General features: G+C 44.1%; 3 protein-coding genes across 5 annotated transcripts in view; 1 reads left to right on the plus strand and 2 right to left on the minus strand.

The window, feature by feature from the left end:
- Window positions 1–7,805, plus strand: part of LOC120060904 (rootletin-like) — a 40,422-nt gene extending 32,617 nt beyond the window's left edge. Inside the window, exons 36-37 of the mRNA XM_039010335.1 lie at window positions 6,600–6,773; window positions 6,861–7,805. Of these exons, the coding sequence (XP_038866263.1) occupies window positions 6,600–6,773; window positions 6,861–6,947 (261 nt within the window). The 3' untranslated portion in view covers window positions 6,948–7,805. The remainder of the gene's footprint in view (window positions 1–6,599; window positions 6,774–6,860) is intronic.
- Window positions 7,806–8,190: 385 nt separating this feature from the next.
- mfap2 (microfibril associated protein 2) lies at window positions 8,191–12,945 on the minus strand. Of its 3 annotated transcripts, none has more exons than XM_039010357.1 (9): window positions 12,858–12,945; window positions 10,763–10,823; window positions 10,562–10,612; window positions 10,024–10,050; window positions 9,727–9,822; window positions 9,602–9,637; window positions 9,398–9,485; window positions 9,223–9,296; window positions 8,191–9,100 (listed from the first exon to the last, which is right to left on the minus strand). In XM_039010357.1, the coding sequence occupies exons 2-9, from the start codon at window positions 10,791–10,793 to the stop codon at window positions 8,997–8,999; spliced, it is 507 nt and encodes a 168-aa protein (XP_038866285.1). In that variant the 5' UTR covers window positions 10,794–10,823; window positions 12,858–12,945; the 3' UTR covers window positions 8,191–8,996. The 3 variants fall into 3 exon arrangements, with proteins under 3 accessions (XP_038866285.1, XP_038866291.1, XP_038866299.1); XM_039010363.1 differs by having other exon boundaries at window positions 10,763–10,842; window positions 12,858–12,919; XM_039010371.1 differs by lacking the exon at window positions 10,562–10,612.
- A 489-nt stretch (window positions 12,946–13,434) lies between these two features.
- On the minus strand, window positions 13,435–20,909 carry sdhb (succinate dehydrogenase complex, subunit B, iron sulfur (Ip)). Its single transcript, XM_039010344.1, has 8 exons — window positions 20,799–20,909; window positions 18,013–18,146; window positions 15,679–15,764; window positions 14,905–15,041; window positions 14,665–14,781; window positions 14,435–14,536; window positions 14,217–14,339; window positions 13,435–14,090 (listed from the first exon to the last, which is right to left on the minus strand). Exons 1-8 carry the CDS (start codon window positions 20,868–20,870, stop codon window positions 14,010–14,012), a joined length of 852 nt encoding a protein of 283 aa, XP_038866272.1. The 5' UTR covers window positions 20,871–20,909; the 3' UTR covers window positions 13,435–14,009.
- Between the last annotated feature and the right edge of the window lie 876 nt (window positions 20,910–21,785).

The following is a 21,785-nucleotide window of genomic DNA, read 5'->3' on the forward strand; positions in this document are numbered from 1 at the left end:
CTGTTACAGGTAGACAGAGAGATGCAGAGAGACATAGCACTACTACAGGTAGGCAGAGAGATGCAGACACATAGCACTACTACAGGTAGGCAGAGAGATGCAGACACATAGCACTACTACAGGTAGGCAGAGAGATGCAGAGAGACATGGCACTGTTACAGGTAGACAGAGAGATGCAGACACATAGCACTACTACAGGTAGGCAGAGAGATGCAGAGAGACATGGCACTGTTACAGGTAGACAGAGAGATGCAGACACATAGCACTACTACAGGTAGGCAGAGAGATGCAGAGAGACATGGCACTGTTACAGGTAGACAGAGAGATGCAGACACATAGCACTACTACAGGTAGGCAGAGAGATGCAGAGAGACATGGCACTGTTACAGGTAGACAGAGAGATGCAGAGAGACATGGCACTGTTACAGGTAGACAGAGAGATGCAGACACATAGCACTACTACAGGTAGACAGAGAGATGCAGACACATGGCACTGCTACAGGTAGACAGAGAGATGCAGAGAGACATAGCACTACTACAGGTAGACAGAGAGATGCAGACACATAGCACTACTACAGGTAGGCAGAGAGATGCAGACACATGGCACTGCTACAGGTAGACAGAGAGATACAGAGAGACATAGCACTACTACAGGTAGACAGAGAGATGCAGACACATAGCACTACTACAGGTAGGCAGAGAGATGCAGACACATGGCACTGCTACAGGTAGGCAGAGAGATGCAGACACATGGCACTGCTACAGGTAGACAGAGAGATGCAGAGAGACATAGCACTACTACAGGTAGACAGAGAGATGCAGACACATAGCACTACTACAGGTAGGCAGAGAGATGCAGACACATGGCACTGCTACAGGTAGACAGAGAGATGCAGAGAGACATAGCACTACTACAGGTAGACAGAGAGATGCAGACACATAGCACTACTACAGGTAGGCAGAGAGATGCAGACACATGGCACTGCTACAGGTAGACAGAGAGATACAGAGAGATACAGAGAGACATAGCACTGTTACAGAGAGATGCAGACACATAGCACTACTACAGGTAGACAGAGAGATGCAGAGAGACATAGCACTGTTACAGGTAGACAGAGAGATGCAGACACATAGCACTACTACAGGTAGGCAGAGAGATACAGACACATGGCACTGCTACAGGTAGACAGACAGATGCAGAGAGACATAGCACTGATACAGGTAGGCAGAGCGATACAGGCATTGGAGAAACACTGAGACTCCCTAACCTACAGAAAGTGGGACAACCCCAAATGTTAAGACTTGGAAACTTCTATGTGAAGACCATTGGGTCAGGCAAAGGAAGGCTAACTTTAAGATAATAGTGAGGTGACATTGACCATGTTGAGCACTACCACTGAGTGTGTTTCCTCAGCTGCCGTTGATTTCACGCTTGTCTGAAAGGTGACAGGAGAGAAAATGTGGATTCAGTTTAGAGCTAGGTGGTATATCATGAATACCGTTATTGATCCACATACCGGTATGGATTCTATAACAATATTTGTATACATTGCTAAATTAAATGACAAGTTGCGCTACTCATAAAACATATTTAGAACTTGTAAACTCAGCAAAAAAATAAACGTCCTCTCACTGTCAACTGTGTTTATTTTCAGCAAACTTAACATGTGTAAATATTTGTATGAACATAACAATATTCAACAACTGAGACATAAACTGAACAAGTTCCACAGACATGTGACTAACAGAAATTGAATAATGTGTCCCTGAACAAAGGGGGGGTCAAAATCAAAAGTAACAGTCAGTATCTGGTGTGGCCACCAGCTGCATTAAGTCCTGCAGTGCATCTCGTCCTCATGGACTGCACCAGATTTGCCAATTCTTGCTGTGAGATGTTACCCTACTCTTCCACCAAGGCACCTGCAAGTTCCCTGACATTTATGGGGGATTGGCCCTAGCCCTCACCCTCGGAACCAACAGGTCCCAGACGTGCTCGATGGGATTGAGATCCAGGCTCTTTGCTGGCCATGGCAGAACACTGACATTCCAGTCTTGCAGGAAATCACTCACAGAACGAGCAGTATGGCTGGTGACATTGTCATGCTGGAGGGTCATGTCAGCATGAGCCTGCAGGAAGGGTACCACATGAGGGAGGAGGATGTCTTCCCTGTAACGCACAGCATTGAGATTGCCTGCAAAGACAACAAACTCATCAGCATTTAAATATGAATGAGTGGTCCAGTGACGGTGGGTTTGTGCCCATAGACGACGTTGTTGCCGGTGATGTCCGATAATGCTGTGACACACCGCCCCAGACCATGACGGACCCTCCACCTCCAAATCGATCCCGCTCCAGAGTACAGGCCTCGGTGTAACGCTCATTCCTTCGACGATAAACGTGAATCTGACCATCACCCCTGGAGAGACAAAACCGCGACTCGTCAGTGAAGAGCACTTTTGCCAGTTCTGTCTGGTCCAGTGACGGTGGGTTTGTGCCCATAGACGACGTTGTTGCCGGTGATGTCCGATAATGCTGTGACACACCGCCCCAGACCATGACGGACCCTCCACCTCCAAATCGATCCCGCTCCAGAGTACAGGCCTCGGTGTAACGCTCATTCCTTCGACGATAAACGTGAATCTGACCATCACCCCTGGAGAGACAAAACCGCGACTCGTCAGTGAAGAGCACTTTTGCCAGTTCTGTCTGGTCCAGTGACGGTGGGTTTGTGCCCATAGACGACATTGTTGCCGGTGATGTCTGGTGAGGACCTGCCTTACAACAGGCTTACATTCCCTCAGTCCAGCCTCTCTCAGCCTATTGCGGACAGTCTGAGCACTGATGGAGGGATTGTGCGTTCCTGGTGTAATTCAGGCAGTTGTTGTTGCCATCCTGTACCTGTTCCGCAGGTTTGATGTTCGGATGTACCGATCCTGTGCAGGTGTTACACATGGTCTGCCACTGCGAGGATGATCAGCTGTCCTGTCTCCCTGTAGCGCTGTCTTATGCGTCTCACAGTACGGACATTGCAATTTATTGCCCTGGTCACATCTGCAGTCCTCATGCCTCCTTGCAGCATGCTAAGGCACCTTCACTCAAATGAGCAGGGACCCTGGGCATCTTTCTTTTGGTGTTTTTCAGTCAGTAGAAAGGCCTCTTTAGTGTCCTAAGTTTTCATAACTGTGACCTTAATTGCCTACCGTCTGTAAGCTGTTAGTGTCTGGAACGACCGTTGCACAGGTGCATGTTCATTAATTGTTTATGGTTCATTGAACAAGCATGGGAAACAGTGTTTAAACCCTTTACAATGAAGATCTGTGAAGTTATTTAGATTTAATTATCTTTGAAAGACAGGGTCCTGAAAAAGGGACGTTTCTTTTTTTGCTGATTTTATTATTCAGAAACATCAAATACCTCCATACCATCACCCAGCCCTAGTTCAGTTTCAGCATTTGAGTTTGTCATTCTGCTTATTTCCCCTTTGGCAGAATTATCAAAGGAGTCTAGATTTAGTTATTCATTCAGCCTTTAGTTAATTGTGTCAGTCAGTTGGTTTTCTGTGTGGGTCAGTATCACAACAAATTCAGTTTGAGACCAAAAAGGCCATGAACTGTATCTGGAATATGGTAATGAGATAATCATTATTGATATTACCATTTTCCCTAGTCACCCGCCAGTCTTTTTCTGGGGTCAAACTCAGAATACAATTTGAATCATTTGATAATGCACAGCATTCATCAAAGTAAGGTCCAATAGACTTAACCTCTCCCCTACTTATCTTCTAGTCAAACCACAATAACAAACCTCATTTACTGACGTGATTGGCTGATGTTGGAGGTGTTTATTCTTTATGTGGCTGCTTTGTGGAAGGAGGAGTTGGTGGATGTAAGAAAGAAGATCACTTTTTCTATGGTGAGTGTCTATTTCTCAAGTGATTGTTATACAGTCAGTGCACTCCTCTTTGAGTGATCAAATCCATGCAGAACAATTTTAACATTATAAGCAGTTGATCACTATAAGCAGTTGATCACCATAACCTCTATCACTATAAGCAGTTGATCACCATAACCTCTATCACTATAAGCAGTTGATCACCATAACCTCTATCACTATAAGCAGTTGATCACCATAACCTCTATCACTATAAGCAGTTGATCACCATAACTTCTATCACTATAAGCAGTTGATCACCATAAGCAGTTGATCACCGTAACCTCTATCACTATAAGCAGTTGTTCACCATAACCTCTATCACTATAAGCAGTTGATCACCATAAGCAGAATGTCCTGTAATAGTAGACGAGGCTAGTGTGTTCTTCTTGGTAGTTTTTACACTGAAATTCTCAGTTCAGGTGAGGGGTTAGTCAGGCGAGACAGTGCTTTTGTTGCAGATTATTGTACATTCTTTTTCATTAGTTTAACCCTCCCACAGCGCCTTTCTGTTGTTCCCTGAGCTCCCTTTAAAGGCAGCCAAATGAAACCTCATGCAGGCTTAAGTGAGTTGGGATCAGTACAAAATGGCTGTAGCCCCGGGCCCTCGCTCTGAATGCATCTGCTGCTAGTTAGACACCTAATGTTGAGCAGAATTGTTTGGCTTGTTTGTTCTTGATCTGGACCCCTATGGTTTCTGTTACAGATGAAGTTAAGAAAGTTTTACAAGAACGTGCACAACTTGTTGAAAATAAATGTAGTATGAAAACTACATGAAATAGCCTAGCTAGGAGGGCACTGTTGAATAGGGTTCTGCGGGTTCTCATTTGCTTTTGATTTCATTTTTAAGAGGCTACTATTCAGAATACGGTGCCTTTGGAAAGTATTCAGACCCATTGACTTTTTCCACACTTTGGTACGTTATAGCCTTATTCTAAAATGTATTAAATAGTTTTTTTCCCTCATCGGTTTACACACAATACCCCATAATGACAAAGCAAAAACAGGATTTGAGAAATGTTTGCTAATTGATTCCAAATAAAAAACTGATACATACATTTACATAAGTATTCAGACCCTTTACTCAGTACTTTGTTGAAGCACCTTCGGCAGTGATTAGAGCCTTGAGTCTTCTTGGGTATCATGCTACAAGTTTGGCACACCTGTATTTGTGGAGTTTCTCCCATTCTTCTCTGCAGATCCTCTCAATGTATGTCAGGTTGGATGGGGAGCGTTGCTGCACAGCTATTTTCAGGTCTCTCCAGAGATGTTTTATCGGGTTCAAGTCCGGGCTCTGGTTGGGCCACTCAAGGACATTCAGAGACTTGTCCCAAAGCCACTCCTGTGTTGTCTTGTCTGTGTGCTTAGGGTCGTTGTCCTGTTAGGTGAACCTTCACCCCAGTCTTAGGTCCTGAGCACTCTGAAGCAGGTTTTCATCAAGGATCTCTCTGTACTTTATCCGTTCATCTTTGCCTCGATCCTGACTAGTCTCCCAGTTCCTGCCGCTGAAAAATATCCCCACAGCATGATGCTGCCACCACCATGCTCCACCGTAGGGATGGTGCCAGGTTTCCTCCAGAAGTGACGCTTGGCATTCAGGCCAAAGAGTTCCATCCTGGTTTCATCAGACCAGAGAATCGTGTTTCTCAAGGTCTGAAAGTCTTTAGATGCCTTTCGGGAAACCTTTTACTGAGGAGTGGCTTCCGTCTGGCCACTCTATCATAAAGGCCTGATTGGTGGAGTGCTGCAGAGATGGTTGTCCTTCTGGAAGGTCCTCCCATCTCCACAGAGCAACTCTAGAGCTCTGTCAGAGTGACCATCGGGTTCTTGGTCACCTCCCCCGATTGCTCAGTTTGGCCAGGTGGCCAGCACTAGGAAGAGTCTTTGTGGTTCCAAAAGTCTTGCATTTAAGAATGATGGAGGCCACTGTGTTCTTGGGCACCTTCAATGCTGCAGACATTTTTTGGTACCCTTCCCCAGATCTGTACCTGGATAATCAATGGAAACAGGATGCACCTGAGCTCAATTTTGAGTCACATAGCAAAGGGTCTGAATACTTATGTAAATAATGCATTTTTGTTTTTTATTTTAAAATACATTTGCAAAAATGTCTAAAAACCTGTTTTTGCTTTGTCATTATGGGGTATTGTGTGTCGATTGCTGAGGATTTTTTTAAATCCATTTTAGAATAAGACTGTAACGTAACAAAATGTGGGAAAAGTCGAGGGGTTTGAATACTTTCCGAAGGCACTGTATATTACTGATTAGTCCATTTTAGATTCTCTTTCAATCCTTCGTTAACATTAATTTATCAAGGTCATGCATGTGAACCATGAGAATAGCTTTTCCTTTCATTGTGTCAGCCAATCAAGAAGCAGACATCAAGTGACCAGTGACCACCACCAGATGGGCTATTAACCATTTGTCGTCAGACCTCTCCCAGCCCCACCAGCTGTGTGTTTATGGTATCCCATGTAGTGTTGACATACTTCTTGTTAGCATCTAGAAAATGACCCCAACCCTGTGTTGTTAACACTGAGACATGTCTCTGTCTGGGATTTGGGTTTGTCAGTGTGACACCATGTCATTAACACTGTGACTTGGTGTTGCTGTGGCCCAGTGACTAACACTCCTTTATCTGTGTATATATATTTCTCTGTGTATCCAGGCCCAGCTGGCTGAGATGGAGCAGTCCCACAATGTGAGTGAGAGCTCTGTGAGGCAGCGTGACGAGGTGATGCGTGAGGCGGAGAGGCTGAGGGTCGCCCAGAGGGAGGGAGAGAGGACCCTGGCCGCCCGGGAGAGAGCCCACCGCCACCGGGTCAAAGGGCTGGAGGAGCAGGTAGATACAGCCATGAGGTCAAAGGGCAAGAAGACATACCCTTAATTTCTGTCCCTGACCTCGTCTGTCTGTTTGTCCGTCCCACAGGTGTCCACTCTGAAGGAGCAGCTGCAGCAGGAGATGAGGCGGAGGCAGCCATCTCTACCCACCTCCCTGATGTCTGGGGGGAACTGAGCACTGAGCAGTTCACCTGTGTCCCTCCATGGGTACTAAAGCCCACTAACAGCGCCATGAACCAATATACAATCATCATCTCCTTTTATTTGACACACGCCTCTCCTACTCAGGGAGAAAGTCAGCGACACCACGGGAGGAGACTGTGGATGATAGAAGTGTCATCCAGTACAACAGAGGAGGAATGAGATCCTCAGCTGCCAGTATACAGTTGGCCTGGATTCCCTCCCACACACACACCAGCAGAACAGAATACAAAGGGAGAACCGAGTCTGAGTCACTGTTTGAGCACTAGGCAACAAATTGATCGGCCATATGAAGGAACTACTGTACTGTCCATCTTGCTAGTATTTGGTTGAGATTGAACCAACTATTTTGTCTGGACCAATAGACACTATTATATGTAGAGCACATGATGTGAAGTATTTATGTGCTGTATGTATATCAGTTTGTGATATACAAACACACAGGATCTATCATGGTCCACACACACAGGATCTATCATGGTCCACACACACAGGATCTATCATGGTCCACACACACAGGATCTATCATGGTCCACACACACCAAGTCGTGAAGAGGGCACGACAACACGTCTTCCCCTCAGGAGGCTGAAAAACTGTGGCTTGGGCCCTCGGATCCTCAGAAAGTTGTACAGCTGAGCAACTGAGAGCATCTTGACTGGCTGCATCACCGCTTGGTATGGCAACTGCTTGGCATCTGACCACAAGGCGCCACAGAGAGCAGTGTGGATCGCCCAGTAAATCACTGGGGCCGAGCTCCCTGCCACCCAGGACAGAGGAAGGCCCCAAAAAATGGTCAAACAATTCAGCCACCCAAGTCATAGACTGTTCTCTCTGCTACCACACGGCAAGCAGTACCGATGCACAAAGTCTGGAACCAACAGGACCCTGAACAGATTCTACCCCCAAGCCATAAGACTGTTAAATAGTTAAGTATTTATGTGCTGTATGTATGTATATCAGTTTGTGAATTTAGATTGATATACTTGTAACTAACTAGGAATAGCACATATCGAGGTACATTTATGATAACTATCAGGATGATGTTTAGGGGATGGAAGCACATGCATCAATCATGTTTGTAAGGGAATTGAAATGAGAGAACAGTTGTGCATCTGTAAGAAATTAATGTTGATAAAGAATCTTTGACTACACTGCTTGTTTGTTTGATCTACATAAAGCACAAACAATCCAACTCATCAGAATAGTCACACCATGGTAAAGTTGTAGTAAAAAAAACATTTATTTTTTTCTCCAGTATAGTGAAAGGGTTTTACAAAGCAGTAGTACAGTAACAATTTGTGAGCCGCACTTCTTGCCACTGATATGTGAACCTATGCACTCACTGCAAGGTCACCAGCCACTGTAGCTCTAGTCACGTTGACCATGTTACACAATAACACTCGAGAAGTCAGGGGTCAGCACCCGTCTCTTCAAGTCTGATTGTCGCTGCTTGCCACCCAGTCAGTGCCAAGGCAGTGGGATGATTGAGTTTTGCTAATGCCTCTGTTGTTGAGGTCAGTAAGCAGTAGCTGTCACTCTGGCTTTTCAACACAGGTATAGAGCTGTCCCCTCAGTACTATGACTGCTATTCAACACCGGTATAGTAAACAACAACAAACATCACACAATGATTTAGAATATAGGATCAAATTAGGCAGAAAAAACAAGATAAAAACTTTGCTTTTTTATGTGCCTCTGATTGCTGATTTCCATTCCTTAGCACCAGTGTGGTAGTGATTTTATAGCACCAGTGACATTATACAGTCATCAATGTTCTGTTGAGTATAAAAGAATATATATATTTATCCATACACACGTTCTACTGATCCCACTTCTCATTATGTATGTAATTCTGAAAGGGAGGAGAGGCGAGATGAAAAGACAAACATGGGAGTTCTTTGGTACCAAAAAGTATGTGGAATACAGTCAAAGATTAAACAGAAAATGGGATGGGAAGGTGGGATGTGGACCCTAGAGATGTGGCAGTATTTGGGCTGGTGTTCTCTGATGTGTCCCATGTTCTCAACACCCTCCACAGCTCTTCCCACAGCTGCTCCCCAGTGACCCACACTGGCCACTCACCGCCGCTACACCACAACGAGAGAACTGGTCACGGCACATGTCAGCTACAGAGAGAGAGAAGTGTTACAGCTTTTGTCCTTCACAGAGGTGAATACAAAACTGAACTGGTGTGTGTGTTTCTTTAGTGGGGACAGCTGGTTGTGCATTGTATACAAGAACACCTCACCTCTTAGCAGCTCTTCATGCGCACACACGGTCCTGACACACACTTCCTTGTTGATCACATACACCCTTCGCAAGCTGAGGAGAGAGGAACGGTGTTACAGTGTGATGGTGAACACTTTATAATCCATGTTCAATGCTATCATGATAAGTTAAGGGTTAGGTGTGCAATATCAGACCTGTAGAAGCAGAGGCTATTCAGACACTGTTTGCATGGTTTGTGAACAGAGTAGAGTCTGGTGCAGGGGTACTGCTCCTCTCGACAATCTACACAACAGAAAACATATGAGCCATCCAACACAATCATTTACACACAGCATAATAGTCCAGGTCAGTCATCCATCAACAACTATACACACGGACCCTCCCTCTCTGTTTTTTACCTAGGGGGCCAGGTTCTGTGGGCTCTGTCTCTTGCTCTGAAACAAAACAGAAACTCACATTTTAATGGAATAACCCTGCTAATACGACAGAAGAACAGGACAGCGGATATAGATGTTGAACATACCAGTTGATAATAAATAATGAAAGGTGTGAGGACCAGGACGTTCGGGACCAGGTAACGTTTGGGGAACCTGCTGCTGGACATCCGTGACAGGATTATCTGATGGGGGGGGGGGGGGGGGGGGGTGAAGAGAGAGAGATGGAGAGCAACAAGGGAATTGCTGAATTCTCTCAAGGAAAATGAGGTACTGAGCAGAACTTTCAGTACATCACCAATGGGCAGAGAAGCTCTACATCAGTCTATCAAAACTAATGATACTACAGGAGTAGAATAGGTAACAAGATCACACAAGTATCTTACCTGGGAAATAATCAGGGCCATAGTCCTCTGTGAAGCAAAATTAACAAAGGTACAGTATGAGATATTCCTTTGTTACATTGACTGATAACATATTGTGATAAATGTACAGCAGGCAGACTGACAGACAGGCGAGCAACCCTTTATGTGTGACAGATGAATAACAGACCTTCTCAAGCACAGTGGGGATTTCACATAAAACTTTGCAAGTCAGACAAGAATATAACATCGACCACCTGCTGTTAAAATTGGGAGGAAATGTACGGTAGATTGTCTTTGTGCATGACTTCATATTCAAGATGTTAGCAAATGCTGAGATAGTAAGTGGTCATTGAAGTATTTACAATAGACAAATTACAATACACAGGACATTCAATGTTTCCATCTACCTGGTAAAATGGTACATTTAACATGGTATACTCTCGGGGTGGGTAGACAAAAGACATTGAAATAATGACCACATGTGAAGAGACACAGTACCGAGTCACGGTGTGTTTGTACACGTGGACTGACAGTGTAATAATGACATGTATGAACTCACCCAGGAAAGGAAATGGTTCTTGGTAGAGGGGGGGCTGAGCTAGCAGGAGGACTGTTGAGGCAAAGTTGCCTAAATGTTTAGGCAAATGTGCTGGACAAGTGTTTTCTTGCATAGAATGTTTATTGGGTTAGTATACTGTTGTGTGTACATTAGAGTGTTGTGTATATTATGCAGTGTTCAGTGTGACTGTGCTGGACTCACCTGGCATGGAGAGCAGTAGGAGGACTCTCATGATCGCTGTCTGTGTGGAGGTAGACTGACACTGAGGAGGAAAGAGAAGACTGTATACATTTTCAAAGGGTTACTGATTCCAAGTGATACCGAAACACACATCTGTTACATAGTGTCGCTGTGTCATAGATGTATTTCTGTGTGGTTTTTCAGACTCCCAACTGTGACAGTCTTTTACCCATGGGCCTCGTCACAGTCTTTTATCCATGGCCCTCGTCACAGTCTTTTATCCATGGGCCTCTTGTCTTTTCCCTTCCATCTCTCTCCTATCCTGCATTCTGACCTCACCTCTTCCCTCTCTCTTTTACCCTCCACTCTGCCCTCCCCTGGCCCCAAACAGTCAGGGGAAAAAAGGAAAACTTTGACAGCAAGAATGTGGCACGTCTGTCTTTCTTAACAATCCCTCTGTTTTTCTCCTTTTCTCCATTCCACTACGAAACACTCTAAAGCAGACAGACCAGGGGCTAAATTCCAGGAAAAGAACCACTGAGCCCCTCCACCCCTCCTTCTCTCCCCATCTTCCATATTCCTCTCTCCACGTCTCTCATTTCCTCTATGTCGCATTCTCTTGTCATTTCCCTAAACCCCTCCCCCTCTCTACTCCTCTCTCTAACAAGCAGAGAGCTGGCCAGGTTGAGTTCGTACAGTATGACCACTGTATGCAACGCCAAAAAGACAGAATGAGAGAGAGTGAGGAAGGGGGAGTTAGTGAAGAGAGAGAGAGGACTGTATTCTCAGAGGATAGCAGTACTCTGCTGCAATAAGACCCCCCTCCAATGCTTATTACAGTTTTCAAGTACATGACAATGGCACGGTAAAGTTCATAAACCATTTATAAACCAACAACTCACATTCAGTTGGGAACAATTGGCACAGAGAACAGTTTTTCTAACTAGACTGCTTATAAGTAACTGTGCAGACCACAATATTAGGCTACTTTCCTTGTGGAATGAACAAATACTTCTCCCCTTCTGTACTGCACACAATCAGACAGTCTAGCTTGTGTGTTTTTTGTGCACTGAGTGTGCTATCATGTGATCATCAGTGTGTGTATGTGTGAGTATCATCACATTTAATGTTTCATACTATGATGTCTGGCTGTAGTGTTTCAGAGTGTACATGTATGTATGAAGGTATATGTCACCAAAGTGTGTGTGTTCAGATATTCCTCTTGTGCATCACAGTGGCTATCGGAAACCATATGTTTTCACAGCACACATCTGGGAGCTATTACACCCTCCTCCTCAACCCCATTTTGCCCCCCCTCCCCCTCCCCCAGCCCTAACTGACCCCCTCCCCCAAAGCATGGGGACTTGGGAACAATACAAACATGAGGAGGGAGAGCTCCCTCTTCATGCCTCCTACTAAACACAGTTTGTATTTTCAAGCACTATGTAAACACTATGTAAAAACATATATATGATTTCTCTCTCCATCTCTTCCCCTGCCTCCAATCTCCTCCCCCCTCTCCTCTTAACAACCCCCCATTAGTCCACATTCTTTTACTCCCTTGTCTTCTCATTTTATTTATGTTGGCCAGCCCCTCTCCATTGTATTGTCATTGCCCCCAGCTATAACCCCACCCCCTGGATTGCAGATTGTCCCATTCTCCACAACAGTGTAAACAGACAACAAATATACAACCTCATGTCAACCTATAGCAATCTGAATAAATGAAAGATTTAACTACCTGTTGAATAATTATGAGGCCCAATCATGTCGTGAATTGTAAAGAAAAGACACAGAATCAGCTTAGTTGACAGGTCACCACTGCTTGCATGCTATTATTGAACTTGTAGACTTTGCATTTTATAGTTTTTTTTTCTTCCGGTAGGCCTATAACTCGATACTGATGATGGATACAAATATGCATATTTCAAATAACTGCTAAGTGATCAACAACCCACACCACCCTGACACATGGTAAAAGTTAAGAAATGTAGCCCAACTCCTTGGTCTTTGATTAATGGTCAATATTCAAAGTAATCAAAATAAGCGGAATTAATTGAATACTGCAATTATTTCATATCTAAATATATTAATTTAAACAACTTGCAGTTCTTACCTCTATTTCAATTTAGCTCCGGCGATCCGCAAGTCTCATGCGTCCGTCTTTAGCAACTTCTGACCGAACGCCACATTGTAGCGCCCCGCCTTCAAGCCCCCTCTCCCGCCTCTGTCGGTCACATCGCCGACCCCCACCAACCACAGACAGGAGACCATGGCACTGACTGCACATAAACCTCCTAACCCTCAAGGATGGATAAATAGGGATGTTTGAAAGCAGTAGACGGTACACACATAATTGATCTCAAAGCATATATTTTTCGTGTATGATTTTGATTGTCCACGTCATTGTTAATGATAGGGGACAATCAATTAGCAGGGCAGTACCGTGTGACACAACTTGTGCCATTTAAAAATAGTAGATACATTCATGGTTCTATTTTACTGATTAATTTGCCATGGTGCATTTATGGCATGCCCAACAATAGGCTTCGGGAGACTCGCCAAATTGCGTCCACTGAAGGGGCTTTTTTTGGACATGGTCCTTATTTGTTCTCCCTTTTCACTCAACTCCAGTTAAGTATGTGAAAGACTGACACCTAGAGGATATAGATTGAAATTACGGCACTACCCACTGTAGCACACAAGTTCAGTTTATTTTTAGCTGATCCTAAAATCCATCACCATTCAAATGCTGTACAAAGAATCAAGCCACTCAATGAAGGTGCTGAAAGCCGAGAGGTGATAACTATTACTAAAGAAATAAAGTGAAAGAGACATCCGGTCAGAAGCAGGCGTAATAACAAAGGAAACAATGGCAGGCATTAAAGCATTGGATTTATTACAAGCAGACTCCTGATAGATATAGTTATGACGGAAGAGCTGCAGATCATATACATATTTAATATCTGTGAATCCATCACACTCTGAACTCAAACCCACCCACACGAGACCAAACAATGGGTATATGAACTAAGGAATGCACCATTTAAATCAGTGGGTCAAGTCTCACATACAGTATGCACCCATGCATTCACACAAACACACGCTCGCTACAGTACACACACCAATCCAGCGTGCACCCATTTCCCTTGGAGTCCAGTGTCAGTCAGTAGTGCTAGAGTGTGGAGGTGTTGAAGTTAACAGGTGTGCAGGCCCAGCAGAACCCACTGGTAGGGAATCTTAATTATAGTATAATTTATGGGGGGGTTCAAGCAGCAGCTGATTTCTTCTCCTTGTAAGTGGCCATCATCTTCTTAATCTCTGCAATCGCCTTCCCTGGGTTCAGGCCCTGTAAGAGTAGGAGAGAGGTGATGCATTTGAGTACAATGAGAAAGAAGAAGAGTGTGCTAGTAAGCAGTGAAGTTTACCGTTAGCCCTTGGAAGGGAGTAGTGCTGTTTACTAGACTGAGGTTACCTTGGGGCAGGTCTTAGTGCAGTTCATGATGGTGTGACAGCGGTAGAGGGAGAAAGGATCCTGCAGCTTGGACAGACGCTCCTCTGTGAACTCGTCTCGCGAGTCGATCATCCAACGGTAGGCCTGGAGGGAGGACGGACATGTGAGCTCACGTTGATCAAAACACAACTCTAAACAAAACATTTCCCTCAGACTAGTCTAAACTCAAATACACAGACCTGCATGAGGACAGCAGGTCCCAAGTACTTGTCTCCATTCCACCAGTAGCTGGGACAGCTGGTGCTACAGCACGCACACAGGATACATTCATACAGCCCGTCCTGGGAGGGAGAGAAATATCAAGTCATGAGGAAAGGGAGAAGACTACAGAATGGACACAATAGCAGCCCTCAGTTCATACATCTAAATTATGCTCATTGTTAATTGAACAAAGGTAATTTGGGTGTACCAGTTTTTGTCTGTCCTCCACAGTCTGATGGTATTGTTCCTTTCCCTCATTTGTCTCATCTTTCTTCTTCAGGTAGGGCTCGATCGACTTGTACTGAGCATAGAAATTACTCATATCCTGCAACCAAAACAGAACCCAATCACAAAATTCACTCCAATTGTTACCATTGAAAGCCATAATGGTGGATAAAGGAATCCAGCCAGTTTGTGAAGAGCTTGTATGGAATGTCATGATACTCACAGGCACCAGGTCCTTGACCACGTACATGTGTGGCAGAGGGTAGATCTTGGTAGCCTTGCTGGTGTTGGTGTCAATCTTGTTCAGACAGGCCAGTGTGTTGCCTCCATTGATGTTCATTGCACAGGATCCGCAGATACCTGACCCATAGCAAACCCACATGCACACTGTATTACTCACCTTGGACATTATTTGAAGTTGTAGAAGGAACTGACACGTGTTAGGTTTCCTTGGCTAGAGCATATCCATCTGAGGATAGTCAGTCACTAGAACTAAGCTGCCCTGGTATCATCCCTGGACGTCCTGTTCTTAGATAATTCCATCCTGGACACACTTTCCAACCTTAGTAGCCTTTGTGTGTGTGTGAACGGCTCATAGGAGCAGGAGCCCATCTGCTGTTTCTGTAGCATGAGGCAACTTGATGTACAAGTTACACCCTCTGGACAGGACGCTAGTCTATCGCAGGGCCTTACCCCTAATCTATCTCCTTAATGCCGAGTGCCAAGCAGAGACTCAACGAGTCCCATTTTTACAGTCTTTGGTATGACTCGCCCAGGGATCAAACTCCCAACCTCTTCTCCAATCTTTTTCCAACCTTGATGCTACCTAAATTCCCTCACGTAACAAAAATACAGTAAGTCAACCTTTAAGAACACTAATCCCAGCTCTTCTCTCACTCCCCACAGAACATTTAGTGATTCATTACTAGAATCAGTCCAACAATTTAATCTATTCATCAGTGTCCCAAACTAACCCCACTTCCCTTCCCACACTGACCCTCTCTGCAGGACCGACGGAAAGTCAGAGTGCCGTCCATCTCATTCTTGATCTTGATGAGGGCGTCTAATACCATGGGGCCACAGCTGTAGAAAGGAGGGAAGCACAGTCAACTTATTGTTTCCTAAGACACACAGGATCTATCATGGTCCACACACACAGGATCTATCATGGTCCACACACACAGGATCTATCATGGTCCACACACACAGGATCTATCATGGTCCACACACACAGGATCTATCATGGTCCACACACACAGGATCTATCATGGTCCACACACACCAACAGTCGTGAAGAGGGCACGACAACACCTCTTCCCGCCAGGAGGCTGAAAAAAAAGTGGCATGGGCCCTCGGATCCTCAAAAAGTTGTACAGCTGAGCAACAGAGCATCTTGACTGGCTGCATCACCGCTTGGTATGGCAACTGCTTGGCAAATGACCGCAAGGCGCTACAGAGAGCAGTGTGGATCGCCCAGTAAATCACTGGGGCCGAGCTCCCTGCCACCCAGGACCTCAATACCAGGCGGTGTCAGAGGAAGGCCCCCCCAAAAAAAGTGTCAAACAATTCAGCCACCCAAGTCATAGACTGTTCTCTCTGCTACCACACGGCAAGCAGTACCGATGCACAAAGTCTGGAACCAACAGGACCCTGAACAGATTCTACCCCCAAGCCATAAGACTGTTAAATAGTTAAGTATTTATGTGCTGTGTGTATGTATATCAGTTTGTGAATTTAGATTGATATACTTGTAACTAACTAGGAATAGCACATAAATACATACACATATTTTTTACTCATCCCATACACTGCGGCTACTGTGTTTTCTATCCTGTTGCCTAGTGATAAGACACACACCATACATCGACTCGGTACCCCATGTATATAGCCAAGTTATCGTTACTCATTGTATATTATTACTTTTCTATTTTCTTTCTCTCTGCACGTTGGCATGGGTCTGTAAGTAAGCATTTCACTGTTAGTCTACACCAGTTTACAAAGCATGTGACAAATAAAATTAGATTTGACAGCTGTACGCTGAAGAAATATGACAACAGGATTGACACATACTATACATATCCATGCTGTGAACTTGTGATATTACACCAAGGTATTTTTGGTACGATGCCTCATTGCCAGAGGTGAGCCAATAGGGCTGGACAGATAGAGAACAGGAGGAGGACTGGGAACCTGTCCAGAGTATCGGGGTTATCCTCCTTAATTCCATATGAAGGGTGCTCATGATTCGCTCTCTAACAGTGTCATCATTTGAGTTAATACTTAATGCCCTGAACAACACTGCAACATGATCTTCTGTTTCTGAGAACTATATTCGAGAGATATAGTTGGCCGCCTTAAGACATGTGAAGTCATTCTGTAACTCCCAAGTCACAAACTCCTAAATGAAAGAGGATGAACATCAACAGAACATGCCACTGCCCAGGACCAGTCAAGAACAGCCAGTCTAATCTACAGGTAGTCTTCCATCAACACCATATACAAGGGGAGCTCGGTACTAAAAAGATCTTGCACAGTAGCTAGATTCATTCAATTTGCGACAGATTCATGCAAAAAAAATTAAATGCGCATTTTATCATATTTGCATTTCCACACCAGAGGTGTGTCAGACTGACTGTTAGGGATAAAAGGCTGTGCGTGATGAAGTTATGCAAATAAAATTTAAATAAACACTTTGTGCTTAAGTTTTCATGTACCGAATAAATAAAATAGGAGTTAAATGAGTTTCCATTGTATTTTTTGCTCTACCGATAGAGTTGTCAGACAAACTGTTGCGACAAACGGCAAACTTGACCAATCTGGTTTTCGTGCATGCTCTCGAGATAACAGTTCACTGATAAAGTGGGCACTGGACAGGTTAGGTTATATGATGACATGGATAAGAGCAAGATCATTTTTGTTTGTTAATTGGCAGCTTAAGCACCGATCATCATGTCACTAGCATACAAATTAAGACCCACGATTTTATTGGAAAGGAGCATAAAGTTCATCACTGTGCACTTTCACCTCCCTGTAGCCTAAACTGTGCAATTTCTTGGAAAAGTATGCACAATAAATAATTTCCACCTCAATTCATTGCATAATTAATTTTAGACAAAAATATCCCACCATGTCGAATTAACAAATTGTCTGTCGACATTTATTAAAATTCTACCAACACTTCCTGTTTCCATCGTACTTTTATACGGCATGACTTTACTGACATAAAAACTGTAGATGGAAACGTGGTTTGTGATCATGTTCAATAAATGACAAAGTCCTTGGTCCAACAACCTAATGGAAGTATGCAGCTGATAAGGCGGGCTGTACTTACGTGTTGAGGTCAATATCAAAGGTCTGCATGCGGGGCTTGTCCCCAACTGTGTCTGGGTCCCAGCGGTACACCTGGAACTTCTTGATTCTAGGCTGTGGGGCTGTGGCCGCTGCTGTCTGGGCATACCGAACCGCCTAACAGTAAGAGAGGTGAGTGAGGACGACTGCTTCTTCCATGCGTGTCATAACAAAACACATGAATGACGACACAATGTTCCTGGCATGAGGATTGTATAAACAGTGATGAGTGAATAGTTTAACGTTAGTCCATCAGAGAGTAGGTGTAAAGAAGGTATTTGAGGGAGTTGGGTGAAGTTGCCCCACCTAGACAATGATCTAAGGTCAGGATATGGGGAAGGGTAAGCTGATGCTACATCAGAGGAAACGTAATACCCGGTGGAGCAAGGTCAGACATATTTTGTGCCATTCCCATACCGTCCCCCTACAGATCACATAACATCAAGTGTTACAGAATCATCTAACCTTACACCACTAACCCAACTCATTCCGCACATAATGTATTTACTTCATTTTAAACATGTGAACAATACCACTATCTCCAATGGACAAAATATGAAGTATTGACAAGAAAGATGACGCTAGATCAAACAATAGCGCAAAAGTGCCTTTAAAAAGGACTAAGCAAAGTCGGCCATCCTGTTAACATTACCGTGCTATTTTGACAGCCGTCGCTAAAACATCCACAAGTCTTTGCTTACTGTCAGCTTTGACACTAGCCGGTTAAACTCAACAATTTACGATGGAGTTGACCGGTGACTGGTGTGGGAGGACTTGAGCTCAGACGTTTTTTGTGAAAAATGACAGATTTTTGCATCCAAAGAATCGCCAGCAATTGCACGCAATTACACAGCTTTGCACACTTGGCATTCTCTCAACCAACTTCACCTGGAATTATTTTCCAACAGTCTTGAAGGAGTTTCCACATATGCTCAGAACTTGTTGGCTGCTTTTCCTTCACTCTGCAGTCCAACTCATCCCAAACCATCTCAATTGGGTTGAGGTCGGTGGATTGTGGAGGCCATTGTCCTGTTGAAAAACAAATGATAGTGGGACTAAGCGCAAACCAGATGGGATGGTGTGTCGCTGCAGAATGCTGTGGTAGCCTTCCTGGTTAAGGGTGCCATGAGCTCAAAATAAATCACTGACAGTGTCACTAGCAAAGCACCCCCACACCACCTCCATGCTTCACAGTGGGAACCACACATGTGGACATCATCCGTTCACCTACTCTGCGTCTCACAAAGACACGGCAGTTGGAACCAAAAACCACAAATTTGGAATCATCAGACCAAAGGACAGATTTCTACCTGTCTAATGTCCATTGCTCGTGTTTCTTGGCCCAAGCAAGTCTCTTCTTCTTACTGTTGTCCTTTAGTAATGGTTTGTTTGCAGCAATTCGACCATGAAGGCCTGATTCACACAGTCTCCTCTGAACGGTTGATGTTGAGATGTGTCTATTACTTCAACTCTGTGAAGCATTTATTTGGGCTGCAATTTCTGAAGCTGGTAACTCTAATGAACGTATCCTCTGCAGCAGAAATAACTCTGGGTCATCCTTTCCTGTGGCAGTCCTCATGAGCCAGTTTCATCATAGCGCTTGATGTTTTTGCGACTGTACTTGAAGAAACTTTCAAAGTTCTTGAAATGTTCCATATTGACTGACCTTCATGTCTTAAAGTAATGATGGAATGTTGTTTCTCTTTGCTTATTTGAGCTGTTCTTGCCATAATATGGACTTAGCCTTATTTGGTAAAATACCATCTTCTGTGGTAAAATACCATCTTCTGTTTACCACCCCTTGTCACAATCCAACTGATTGGCTCAAACGCATTAAGGAAAGAAATTCCACAAATTAACTTTTAACAAGGCACACCTGTTAATTGAAATGCATTCCAGGTGACTACCTCATGAAGCTGGTTGAGAGAATGCCAAGAGTGTGCAAAGCTGTCATCAAGGCAAAGGGTGGCTACTTTAAAGAATCTCACATGTAAAATACATTTTGATTTGTCACTTTTTTGGTTACTACATGATTCCATATGTGTTATTTCGGAGTTTTGACGTCTTCACTATTATTCTACAATGTAGAAAATAGTAAAATAATAAAGAAAAACCCTGGAACGAGTAGGTGTGTCAACGTTTGACTGGTACCGTATCTATGCTGCATACCATTTTGTGCTATGATGCTGTAGGTGTGATCAATTCTTGATTAACTAAATCTAAACTATTCGGTTTCACAAAAATATCGCTTCCAGTCAGAGGCATACTCAGTAGGAACAACACGTACGATTCAATGTGTCCTTCGCTATCAAATAAGCGTTTAAAACACGTTATCACAGGTCTCCCATTTTCCGGCTGTAGAAGTGGGAGATGTTGTAGTTTACTCTCGCGTGACTACGTGGTCTAAAATGGACTACAATGACAGCCCACCCACCACGGGCGGTAAATGGGAGACTGGATAAAAAAGCGTGTTTAAAACGCTTATTTGATAGCCAAGGACACATTCCACACAATCGTAAGTTTTGTTCCTGGAAATACTGAATATGCCTGTGTTGACTGGAAACGTTATTTTGGTTAAACCGAATAGTTTAGATTTGGTTGATCAAGTACGCCAGGCTACCGAGGCTTCCGCAACGAGCGGTCTGTAAACAATAGTTCGTTGAGGGACAAAGCAAGCAGCTAAATAACTAGCTGACAAACGCATGTCGTTCGAAACGATCAACAATGCACATTCAGTTTAGGTAATCGTTCAAATGGACACAGCCTTACCACCATTCCGGCGGAAGAACGGAATGCCACGGCGCTACAGCGACCCAAGGACGAGAGACAAACGACCGACATCTTGAGCAATCTGACGTTTCTCTGACCTCTCGCTGTATATGTTATACCAGAATGCACTGCGGTATTTCCTTTACGCCTCGATCAAACCGACAGTGTCATTGCATTTTGGTACACCAGAAGGCCATATGGCGCTAATAGAGGGGAATTAGGTTGGGTAAATTGACACCGAGGTAAAGACAGTTTCAGGTTGGATTTTCGACGATATTCATGCTTTCAAACCACTTGAGCTACAGACTCAAAATAAGTGCCATGATGTTGGAAAGTTGCGCACAACATTACACAGGTCTTATTTTCACGATTTGGACAATAATTCGCTTTGCAAAGCTAATAAACATGGAAATGTATCAAGATGTCGCCAAAGAACATGGCTGACGTTTTACATTCTCCCAACCAATTGTGCTATTTTGTTAGTTTTTTTGCTTTTTGTGTAACTTGTTTTTAAACTTATTGTGTACATAATTTTGCTGCTACAATAACTTCTGGGCATCAGAACTGCGATTACTCACCGCGGAGAAGGATATCCTGCTTTCACTGGAACGGGCCCATATCCACGTATTTTGCGTGACGAAAGATGCAGGAAAAGGGGCCGCAGATCTGGCAGCCTTCTGAGAATCTTGGATAATCTAAGATTAAGATTATCCTACCAACAGGACATCAAAAACTAACATCTTATGTTTCATCGAGATGTGGCTGAACGACGATACGGACAATATAGAGCTAGCGGGATTTTCCATGCACCGGCAGAACAGAGATGCTGCCTCTGGTAAAACGAGGGGTGGGGGTGTGTGTCTGTCTATTTGTCAATAACAGCTGGTGTGCGAAGTCTAATATTAAAGAAGTCTCGAGGTATTGCTCACCTGAGGTAGAGTACCTTATGATAAGCTGTAGACCACACTATCTACCAAGATATCATCC

Source organism: Salvelinus namaycush, chromosome 2 (genome assembly GCF_016432855.1).
Source record: "Salvelinus namaycush isolate Seneca chromosome 2, SaNama_1.0, whole genome shotgun sequence".
NCBI classification, from domain to species: domain Eukaryota; kingdom Metazoa; phylum Chordata; class Actinopteri; order Salmoniformes; family Salmonidae; genus Salvelinus; species Salvelinus namaycush.